At 34.2% G+C, this 12,462-nt stretch overlaps 1 protein-coding gene and 1 long non-coding RNA gene across 5 annotated transcripts in view; both read right to left on the bottom strand.

Moving 5' to 3' along the window:
- Positions 1 to 12,462, bottom strand: part of LOC132131520 (CD276 antigen homolog) — a 440,273-nt gene that overhangs the window by 358,000 nt on the left and 69,811 nt on the right. For 3 of the 4 annotated variants that reach the window (XR_009428883.1, XR_009428882.1, XM_059543571.1), the window contains 2 exons: positions 11,796 to 11,978; positions 10,685 to 11,326 (listed from right to left, as the gene is read on the bottom strand). The exons of the other annotated variant lie outside the window; for it this stretch is intronic. Coding sequence is in view for 1 of the 3 variants with exons in the window: in XM_059543571.1 (XP_059399554.1) it covers positions 11,295 to 11,326; positions 11,796 to 11,978 (215 nt within the window). In the remaining 2 variants the exon portion in view is untranslated. Of the gene's footprint in view, positions 1 to 10,684; positions 11,327 to 11,795; positions 11,979 to 12,462 lie in introns of those variants that run through there. 4 annotated transcript variants of the gene reach the window in all.
- LOC132131884 (uncharacterized) lies at positions 1,714 to 2,883 on the bottom strand. Its single transcript, XR_009428964.1, has 4 exons — positions 2,863 to 2,883; positions 2,635 to 2,719; positions 1,969 to 2,096; positions 1,714 to 1,848 (listed from the first exon to the last, which is right to left on the bottom strand). It is a non-coding gene; the product is annotated as an uncharacterized LOC132131884 (long non-coding RNA).

Genomic DNA, 12,462 nt, shown 5'->3' with positions numbered 1-12,462 from the left:
GTTTTCCTGTTTTTAATTCTAGTTTAAAAGAAGCATTTGTCAACCCAAACACAGCAGGCCAAACACAAACACAAACACGAGCAACAAGCTACATAAGACTTTCACTTATGAGAAGTACGAGTTTCTCCAAACAGCGCTTCTTTCAGAATTCATCTCACATACCTGATCATGGTTCTGGTTCAATATTATCAATATACTGTATGATTTATTTGACTATATTACTCATAAATATTTCTGAAAATAGGGTGAAATACTACGTTTTCAACTCAATTTCAATGTGCCATGCGTCGCTCTACAGATGATGTCAGTAAATACGTAAGTAAGACTTGAGTGTCATCAGCAGTTACCAGATGAAATGATCACACTCAAGATGCTTTTATGCTCTTAAAAAAAAGTTGCATGTAATGAAATACTATTTCCTTCCTTTCTGTCTTTCAGGATTGTTTGCAGATAATGCTGTTCTTCTCCATCATGCACAAGGACTCACCTCTTTAACTTCAACTCTTTATCTCCCCACCATACACAGAAATGCTCCCTTGATCAGTGTTTAGACCACTGCAGGTTTGATTTTTGCAGAAAATGCAACTTTGTTTTAAATCTAAGCTTATAATGAATACATTGTGACCTTCCTGCAACCCATATATTGTATACAGAACCAGTGATCAAAACAATAGTTGAAAATAGTATTTTCGTATTGATAAAGCATTGTGTTCTCTTTTTCAAGCTTCATACAGTAAACTTTACTTCTGGTGCTTTTATCATAGAAAAAAACATCAGTTCTCATCAGGAGTTTTCGTAAAGGACGTATTCATGCACAGCCATCCCCTAGTTCCAGTCATGAAGTGAATGATGTTACTGTCAGTTTTATTTCTGCATTTTTATGTAGCAGGTGTTTGTTTTCCTGAACACGTTTTCTTTCTTCCATTGTTCGGACAATCAGTGTTTATTTGATGCTGTGCTGATGGAGTTTAATAGATGATATTGCACATTTGACATGCATGTCTTCATGGTTTTTATTTTCTGAGTTTGAAACCGTGTGTTGTATCACTTTTTGGTCAATTAAATTGTCCAGTGTTCTCTGAAAGAGAATCTGTATTTTTTTTTTATAAAAGTATTTGCAAAGTATTTTTATTCTTCATAATGGCAAAAACAAGCTTATTGACAGAGGATGCAGTGCAGTTATAAGGGCACTTTGTCTTTGAATTAGTTTTTTCTTTCTGTTTTTATTGCTAGAGTTCAAATGGTAGAGAATGGCAAATCACAGAAACACAAAAGTGAATAATTTTTATAACTTTAAAACACAAAATAACATACAATGTAAATGTTAGAAGCTAATCATTTGTTTAGGAAATGCACTATTTAATGAGAGGAATCGGTTAGATAGAACTGCGAATGCTGGCCATGTGCTCATGAAAATTGCCCAATTTATGTCGAGCTGAACAACAATAATTAGAGCATTTGCATTATTGTTGGAGGAAGGTGTAGACGTTAATAAAACACAATCTAATAGGTAGCAAATATTATTGATTGTTAACCAATCTATCCCTTCAGCCGAAAAATGGAAGACATCGGTCATAAATGGATAAGGAAGTGTGACGCCGCTGCTCAGCTTTGATATCATTGGCTGTCAATGTCCCTTGTCACTGAAGGATTGTCTGTGGTTGAACTATCTTTTAACCCATATTAAACAGCGCATCATGATTCCTTATCATCACATCTAAACTGGTTTCATCTCCCCATCGTGATCTTCTTCTCTCGTGTCTGGAAACAGTTTGTGGTTGATATCCAGCACTGATGTGGTGTAGCTTGTTCTCAGCCAGAGGATCTCTCAGTCCTAACATCCCAGACCTGGTCAAAGTGAAACAAACAATCCAGATGAAGTTGTTTAATGGACAGAGAGCTCAGCTTATGTTCTGCGTGATTTTAGCAGTGTGAGCAACTATGACCCTTGTAGTACTGTACACTTACCATTCTTCAAGCTGTTTTAAGACCTTTAGAGAAGCTTTTTCTTTGAAGACAATTTATCACATCCTCTTCTTTCACTCCGTTCAAGAGCAACACTTGGTCAAAACCCCTCATTTGGCTGATGAGATCATCTGTACAAATTAAAATACTGCAATAAAAATTTCATTCTGCAAGAATTAAGGCAAAGGACTTGCTCACGAGACACCCCTTAGCATGTGACAGAAATTTTTGCCTCTATAATTCATCAATTGTTGCAGTAAATGTGTCTTTTCTTCCTCTAGAATCTTTCTCCAAAGTTTCTGACTTCTCTCACAAATGTGTTTTAGTCTGTGGAGTGTAAGGCCTTGCTTCAAACCAATCAACTATCAATCCACATTTTATAACAAAACATGTATGAAACAATGAAATAATGTAAACCACTTTTATAAAACTTGTATTCTTTTATTTAAGACAAACAGGTGGTGTTTTTTTTTTTTACTTAAAATAAAAAAAATGTTCCAGTCACACTTTGCCAACATGCTATAATTGTAATAGCTGTATCAAAAAAAAAAACAAAAAAAAAAAACAACATATTAGAAAGATTAATTACAGCTTAGATGACCAGTCCTGTGAGAGATCATCATAAAGTGCTGTAACACATAACACAGCATTGCTTCAACACACACATACCAGAGGACTTCTGTTTGCTTGAGCACAAGATATCCGTCTTCATTCCTCATCCTGAGCAAATCATTTCCTTGGTCTTCCTTCTCTTCTGAAAAACAAGATAATCTCTACTTACTCTGTGTGCAATTAATATTGCTCATTAAACATATAATTAAGTTAATTTAAAGTAAGATTCAGACAAGAGCATTTGATGAGTAAATGTTGATTGAAAAATATTCTAAACAAATGCACCTGGGAAGAGCTGATCATGGCTAGATTAGCTGGGATGGCTCACCAAAAACTTCTGAAAAAGAAGAACAGCATTATCTGCAAACAATCCTGTAAGACAGAAAGGAAATATTATTTCATTACATGCAACTTATACATTACTGTGTGTATGTGTGTGTAATTATACAGCCTCTGTAAAGATGCTGCATAATTAAATGTTAAATGCATCCATTAATAAAAGCAAGTCATTAATAACAAGCTATATTCATATTAATTATTTTAAAAATTATTACAAGCTAACAGGACTGTTATCGGTAGTGCGCAAGTCTTAATAATGCCAAAGCGCAGTGCCCTTGATGCACACTAAACCCACACTATCTCCAATACCGCTCCGGAGCTCTATACCAGGCTTAGTGTATCCCATCATGCATCATGTTTTGAAATAAATTGTGAGACTTTTTGCAGAGATCTCACAAGGTCACGGAAACCTTTCCAATGTATGTGAAATATTAATAACAATAATAATAATTAGATATTGAAATTATTTTTTTCACTTAATTAGAAGCACCAAAAATTAAATTGTCCTCTGTAATAGGGACTAATGAAAAGAGATTTAGAATTTATTTTAAAATACAAAGTTGAATAATAATAAAAAATAAAAAAATTAAAAATCTCTGTAAACACATAAGTGTGTCCCATAAGGCAGTGGCTCCCAATCCTGGTCCTGGAGAACCCCAACACTGCACATTTGAGATGTCTCCCTGATCAAACACACCTGATTCAGATCATCAGCTCATCATTGAAGACTCCAAGACCTCAAAAGTGTGTTTGTCAGATAAGAGAGACACCAAAACCGTGCAGTGCTGGGGTTCTCCAGGACCAGGATTGGGAAACACAGTCATCAGGTCATGAAAAGTTCGACACACACTTTTGGTCACCATGCTCACTCGAACACAGGAACACAGGAAATATGTCAAATAAATAATCAAGTGGTCAATTGCAAAGATGGCAAGTGTGGGTATTTGGACAGTGCAAAAGTTTAAGAAACAACAAATGCTGTGCAATTTATAACAGCAGTTTGAAAAAAAGGTAAAACTATCAAAGACTTACTGCTTCAAATGTCTGCCTCCGCAGGCTTCTGTCTTCTCAATTTCTGAAGGAATACCTCTCCAGAAACACCACTGGGCTGACTGCTTCCTTTACATCTGTTCAGCTAAAAAAAAATAAAAATAAATAATAATAATAATAAAAATACGAAAGGGGGGGGGGGGTTAATAAAATATGATTATAAACAGAATTTTAATTATGTTTTGTGAGCAGAATATTTAAAATATAAACTGATATAAATGAACTGCAAGAGGGGAAAAATGTGTCCTTTTATTTATTTACTTTTTTTGGATTTACATAAAAAGGTATCAAAAGCATGGTACAGTAAATGTGTGATATCTGTCATATAAAAGCACATCAAAAACGACCATTACAGTTGTACAACCATTGTTAGTTTGATGATTATTGTATTGTTGGATTGATTATTAATATACCATAGTAAAACTACAGTTACTGAAAATGTCCCGTTCCTGGGTTTTAACTTCAAATTTTATTTGTTACTATTGTACGTGTCGTGGTTACCATGATTTTACTACAAATTTACATCTCTGAACCTGAAATGAATATATTGAAAGGCTATGGCATGTCACGTGACAGACAGAGTTTAATCACACTAGTTAGCAGCTGTGTTCATTTAGTTAAACGCAATGAAACTCAAAGACAGCCGCGGATGACTGATATAATACAGCGAGTAAACAATACGGCTCTAATCTGATTAATAAAGAAGACAGATTACATTTTATAACAGGCATTAAAAGAGCGTATTTACATCTACTCACCGAACCTGTGGCACATGTAAACTGATGGCAAGTATCGCGATGTGTGCTGAATGAGACTTCTTGAACGTGATTTCATAGTGATAAACTATGAATAAGCGATAAGCAAGTATGGGTTGTAAGAAAACGGTTAAACTGCTTACTTGCACGCGTCTTGGAGCGTTGTTAAACTCACCTGTTAATGCCGTTTTCCCTGCAGTTGAGCGTTGCTTTGGTCAAACTCACTGCTGAATGCTGTGTTACCTGGAGTTGAGTGTTGTTAAACTCACTGCTGAATGCGGTTTTACCTGGAGTTGAGTGTTGTTAAACTCACTGCTGAATGCTGTTTTACCTGGAGTTGAGTGTTGTTAAACTCACCGCCGAATGCTGTTTTACCTGGAGTTGAGTGTTGTTAAACTCATCGCTGAATGCTGTTTTACCTGGAGTTGAGTGTTGTTAAACTCATCGCTGAATGCTGTTTTACCTGGAGTTGAGTGTTGTTAAACTCACCGCCGAATGCTGTTTTACCTGGAGTTGAGTGTTGTTAAACACACCGCTGAATGCTGTTTTACCTGGAGTTGAGTGTTGTTAAACTCATCGCTGAATGCTGTTTTACCTGGAGTTGAGTGTTGTTAAACTCATCGCTGAATGCTGTTTTACCTGGAGTTGAGTGTTGTTAAACTCATCGCTGAATGCTGTTTTACCTGCAGTTGAGTGTTGTTAAACTCACCACTGATGAACGCGCTAAGCCTTTGCACAGAGAGCACTCTGATATCAGATTGCGGGGATTTTGAAACCTCAAAAACAAGTTTGAGGGCCAGATAAAAACGATCTCTGTCACATATAATTTTTTGTAGCCTATCCTTTTTTATTTTTATTTATTTAGTCTCGTTGCGGTGTGCTGACCCAAGACGTCAAATTTAAACGCTGCTGAGTTCTATAGAAGTCTATCGGACTAACCTGCACGTTGAAAAATAACGCCAAAGGTATACCCAGTGCGTCAAAAAAGTGACGCCAGATCCCTTGACCATGCGTCAGACATTTGACGAGTAGGGAGTGAGACTGTGTTGGCAGGGCCAGTTGTAGACTAGGAGGCCATAGGGAAAATTCATGTTTGAGCCCCCCCACCCTAATAAAAAAGCACTTGAAAAAAATATGATCCCTAATCTATTTGCTTGTACAACATTTAATTTAAAATTGTGCATATTTGTGCTTATACAGTACAAAAGTTTGGAACATTGCTATGTTTAATGTTTTTGAATAAAGTATCTTATGCTCATCAAGCCTGGATATATTTGATCAAAAATACAATAAAGAATAAATAAACCAAACAATAATATTGTAAAATATTGTTACAAATTAAAATAATGTCTTTCTATTTTACTATAATTTAAATATTTTACCATAATAAAAAAAAAAAATTCTGTGATCAAAGCTGAATTTTCATCACACTAATTTAAAGTCTTCAGTGTCACATGATTCTACCTAAATCATTCTAATATGCTGATTTGTTATCAATGTTAGAACCAGTGCTTAATGTTTATTTTATAAACTTTGTTACTTTTTTAAGGATTTTTTGTTTCTTAAGAAGTTGTTAAATATATATTAAACATGTCTTACTGTAAGTTTAAATTTTACAAAATTGAGATTTACACTTCATCTGAAAGATGAATAAATAAGCGTCAGCGTATAGTGTCATTTAGGCAATTTTGAGCAGGATGCAGATGGCATATGCTCTTCTATATCTGTGCTGTGCCAATGCATTGTTTGCTTTCAAACCAAAGTGTAAATACACATAAAAAAACGTATCTTTGTGGTGCGGCAGATACAGAAGAGCATATGCTATCTGCATAACGCTTAGATTTGCCAAAATGGCGCTACACGAATTGTTGAATAAAGTCGTCACTTATGTTTTCTTGGAAATGTGTTGAGTTAGATGACTGATAGCATCAGTAATGTTCTCCAAATGGACAGATCACACATGCAAATCTACCCTGCTAATTTCACAACTACTGTATGTAGCAAAAAATAACTATTGCTCAAAAGAGTAACTATGACTTGTGGAAAGTATAGCACAAAATTGCACCATTGTTTGTAGAAGAGATGATAGTCACTTCAAGACTTTTCAGGCATTAAGATGCACTTTACAATTCACAGCCTGACTTCAAAATAATCTCAATTTTTATTAATTTAAATACATTTAAACTGTATATTTAAGCAACTTTGAGGAAGATGTTAGTCATGTTGAGACATTTAAATGTTCAAATGTGTTTATTTTAGAAAGATGAACATTTTAACCCAACAGACATTATAATTTCATCTTAATTTATTTGATCATCCTCATAATGTAATGGTCTGAGTGTATGCTGCTCCCTTTTTATTTTAAATCAGCATTTTCAATGTAGATCTATAAATAGGCAGCAGCTTATATATATATAAAAAAAATCGGGGAAACGTTTAGTCATGAAGGTATTTTCCTTATTTTTCTAAATAAATCATTACTATAAAAAGAAAAATAATACAACCTTATAATTAGAATATATTTACAGAACAAACAGACAAACTACCTGAATATTATTTCAAAATTAATTTACATATGAGATGAATGATTAATTATGTATTTTCTTATATGATCTGTTTTAGGTGATAAATGCAGGATCAGGGATCAGGGAAACTGCTGGGTTTATTGATGATGTATAGGCTGATCATAATCAGTTACGTGTGTATCTTGCACAATTTATTATAGTATAAATGTGTCTGTCTGCATGAATATATAGATACCTTAAAATAGCATAATCATATCTTGATTGTGACTTTTTTGCACAGATTGCTGGGACTTTTCATATGAATCAGAAAAATCCGGATCAAGAGAAGAAAGAAGAGGTCTGCCATCTAAGAGACAGAGTCTGATTTCACCACCACTGCTAATGTAGGTTTGAACATTAGAGAAACAAAAAGGGGCCACAGTCTTGTCTGGCTTGTTTTTAAGTCTTGGCATTCTTCTTCATACATTTTATATAGGTTAGACTGAATGATATTACTGGGAATCTACAATATCACTTACATTGTGCTCATTCTCTCTTTAATATAAATGCCATTTGGTTAATTTTTAAGTTTGGCCCAGTAGAGGGAAGCATACAACAGAGAGACAAAGACGTTCAAACAACTCAGAAAGAGACTTTCTCTGTTAGAGCAGTTATAACCATAAATAACTATTCCTTTAACAGTCTGCTTTTAGCATAAACATATATTTTGCTGTTAATGCTTAAAGACGTCTTGATTTGCTATTGACTTCTACTATTGACTATTCAAGCAGTATATTCTCTGCAAATAAGGCTTAATATCTAAAATAATTTTGCTTCTCAGTTAAACTTATATTGTTTTAGGGAAGTGTAGACACTTTTACTGAAAAACATTGCTATACATATACTTCATGTTTGACACAGAAGTGCAAAGAGCACATTTAGGACTTAAGATGAAGAATATTTTCTTAGAAGTGCATGTGATTTTGCCAAGTAGGAAATGTTTCCTGGACAAACATCCTTGTTGGTCCTGGATCAACATGCCTATCAACAAGTCAGATTTCAAAGTTTCTGGCTAATGTTAGGATATAAGACTATGTGGATCCCATGTTGTTTTCTTGATTTACTGTAGAAGCGCTCATACTATAAGATTATGTGGTGATAATATCAAACAGGTGTAAAAACATCACAGCTTCTCTGACTGCTCAGATCATGTTGCTGAACTGATCATTCAGACCATAAGAGCACCGGTTTGGAAGAGATTCAAAAACAGGAGTACCTAAACAGCCTATAACATACGATTAAATTCTCTGGCACGCTTCTTTTATCCTCATTGATATTGGGTTAATTGGTGCATTCATCCAAGAAATATTTTCAATGCAAGCAGAGCTTCTTGTATTGTATATATTATATAGCATGTGTTTTTGTATTGTGTTGACTGATGTTAATTAAATGCTTTTGATGTCTATTCTTATCATACTGCTTCTTAAATACAAAGATCCTGTTTGCTTTTTCAGTTGACAGAAGCATGACCTGACGTCTTTATCTGATGTTTTTCATTTACTATTATGGAGTGGTGCTTGATGTGGCACCAGGACGTTTGTCGTATATATTGCCACAAGTGAGGAAGAGCCTCATGTGTTTATCATATTCTGGTGCCAAGATGCATTTAGAGGCATTTAAAGCTCTCATTGATCCCTCAAGGAGCCCTATAGTACACTGCCTCAAGAACCCTCATACAGCTTCGGCTGTCTTGTTTATGCACTTTATGTAAATGTATATAAAGAGTACAAAATAATATCTTTTGGCCCTTTTGGAGATGCAGGTTATACCAACAAGGATAAAGCTTTAATCTATATTAAATCAAGGTTACGCTAATAATTCTGTTACACTAATCTTAATTTAAACCTTGTTTAAAAATAAGCAGGCTTACATTGAATCTATCATTTTGATCCTGGATTTAATTTCACAATAAACCTGGATTAACTATAATCTTGGTCCATTACAGTTAAGGATTAACTTCTCATGCTGCATTTATTTGGATACGGGTCACAATGAGGTGTTCCAGTAGCGACCCCTAAAGGATTCAGTGTCTCGTTCCCTACTCGGGGAACCATTTAACTGCATAAAAGCGGTTAAAGTGTAGTTATATTTATATAGCATGTAGTAGTGTATAGTATGTAGTAGGCTATAGTACAGTAATGCAGTAAATGCAGTATAGTATGTAGTTTATATATTTATGCATGTATGTATGCTACTTTAAAAGTGGTCACTTTTATGCAGCACACATACCTTGCATTAGCTTACACCAATTATTTTGTATTTAGTCGATACTGCACTTTTTCTATATATATATATATATATATATATATATATATATATATATATATATATATATATATATATATATATATATATATATTAATAAATATAAAAATCATCTATTCATTCATTCCTTTTATTACAGTAACATGCATTTATATTATATAACTAACTATTAACATGTTATACTGTATATTTAATCAAACAAACAAATAAATAAATGGATAGTTTATATCTTTACAGAAATTATAGCCTATTGTTTACTAGTCGTATATTTAGCACATAAATAAATTGTTTTTCGTAATGTTTCCTTCATTTTCAATCTATTTCTTACATTGCTACAACTCACTAAAAATATGTGTACTTCCTGTACTGTAGTAAGTTTTGTTTTTGCATCTGTAATACTTTCATTTGTAAAAGAAGCACCTTTCTATGTAACTTGGCACTTTCAAATTGAATTACAATGTTTTCTTTCTTTAATTGTAGTAAATCAAGGTGATTTTCGCTTAAAATGACTTTTTTTTTTTGCTCTTAGTGGGCTCTAAGCATTGAGCTTGATCTTGTGCCTGAGCTGCTCCATCGAGCAGGAACCGGTCCTTTCATCGTCATCATTCGCATCTAGGTTAAATATTGTAAGTTCCACATTTTCAAACCAACAATGTCCAGAGCACAGACATATGAAAAGGAAATGCAGCTAACATACTTTTGTGGGACGATGTCAGTGACTCCAGCTGGTTAGCAGTGGAATCGTCGTTGAATGGGTTGCGCAATGGGGTGTAATTTCTCTTCTGTGCTGCATCTTGTTTCACTTTCTCTTTGAGGTTTTGCAGCTGGCTTTCAGACTATATCGCGCTTGTCCTCAATCTCCACAGAAGAATTGAAATCAGCATTTAGCTGGACCCAGCGTCTTCATTCTTTTGAATTGTTATATCTGTCTTTTTGTCTTCGATTATCATCGAATTGTTAATTAAATTGTGCAACACAGATCGATTTAAAATAAAACCCAGTCGACCTGAATGCACATAAGATTAGAAATATCCAAACAACTTTGGCAGATTCTATTTTATTTACATGATTTATTGGGTCTTGAATATAAAGAGCTTGTCAACATACAATGAAACAGAATACAGAAGAACTAATACAGAATTAAGGCAGAAACATATTGAAAGGATTATGTGTCTTATAACTTCAGTCAAAAATGTACCGGTTTCATCCTCTTGTTCTGTTGCACAATAAAAATGCAGTACACAAGGCAAGGATATAAAAGTACAAGACATCAAAAATCTGTAAACATTAAAAAACTTACTTTTTAACTTAGAAAGCCATGAGGTGAGGCAAGGTTATTAGCACACTTCATAAACACTAGTATATAGAACGGCTCGAGACATAACATAAAAAAAAGACAAATAGTGCAAAAGGAAAATATAAAAACAGCCATTGAAGCAACATTGTAGCTTAAACTTTTTAAGATTGTAACATTTTTCTTATAAGGCAGAAATGGGCCAACAAACTAAGCCCATGGTTTCAGGCAATTGTCTTATAAGTGAGAATGTTGTTAACAGCATCTAAACATCTAACACTCCACAAAAATAAATAAATAATGAAATAAAATGGATATTCAAGAAATGTTATATGACCAGGTAAGTAGTTTATATGGTGCTGTTGCTTTGTGTACCTGAATGCAAAGCAAATGTGATTCTATGCAAATTAAACATATTTCTGAAAAGCCAAGCCAATGATTCATGTTTTATTATAGTTGCTTTCCCTTTGTGCTTGGAAATTCTTATCAGTTCAAGGTCATATGTTGAGCCTCAAGCTACTATGAGGCCTTCTCTCCTTTATTTACAGATATGCCGTGTTTAAGAATGTTGTTTCCTGCAAAAACCGCTGTGGACTATAATTACGATAGTGATTTATGAATGAGTAGAGCACCTTGTGAGCTCCTGATAATTTGGAATTGACTTGAATTCCACAACCATGAACGACCACATCACTAGAGATTTCTAAGAATCACATAATATACAGAGATACAGAAACACTCACTCATTCTAGCTGTTTTCTGTTCCTTTGCTTTCTGGACTTTGAAAGCAATGAAAGCACCATCCTCAACTGACTCCATGTTTAACACAAAAGCTCATGCATTTGCTGCAGGAAAGTGCAGTTTTTCATTTACCAACAGCTTCGTCATGATTATCAGCCTTTACTGGTTCATATTGTGCTCAAGGGCTTACCATATCATGAGTGGCTGAACTCACACCGTTTCCAGCTGCCCTATATTTTGAGTACTTTCTTTTCAAGAAAACTACAATGAAAATAATAACCCCTATAAATAACATCACAGGTATTATAATGCAAACCAAGCGCAAAGGCAGGGATGGAAACACTCTGTCCTGTTCTGTTCCTCCTTGGTTTCCTTGTTCAGTGGATATTGATCCTGAAAAAAAAAATAATAATAATAATAGTAATAAATATAAATATATATATATATATATATATGATCTCTGTACATATGGTTATTTAAACTCTTAAGTTTTCTGAATTATGTTTGACACATTCCTGCTGTGACTTTATTATCATCAAGAGATTGAAATTAATCCTGAGTTTCCAGTGCCACCATCAGTTATGAACCACAGAGAAACTGAAAACACACAGCTCAAACCAAAATGCTGATGTAGACATGTATAACATTCTTTTACATCAGCATATTGGTTTGATTGTGACAGATACAGATAAATTGTCACAGTGTCTGGGTTGTGTTCCCTGGGTTTCCACTGGGTGTCCTCAGTTCCCACTGTGTTTATCATATTATCACTTCCTGTCTCCTTATTTGCTCACCTTCCTCCTTGTTTAGTTAATTGATTGTTCCCCACCTGTCTCCTGTTTCCCCATTATCCTTTTGTGTATTTATACCTGGTCTG

Source organism: Carassius carassius, chromosome 48, assembly GCF_963082965.1.
Source record: "Carassius carassius chromosome 48, fCarCar2.1, whole genome shotgun sequence".
Taxonomy (NCBI): domain Eukaryota; kingdom Metazoa; phylum Chordata; class Actinopteri; order Cypriniformes; family Cyprinidae; genus Carassius; species Carassius carassius.
The sequence above is the reverse complement of the archived record's forward strand: the minus strand, read 5'-3'. Positions and strand labels throughout refer to the sequence as shown.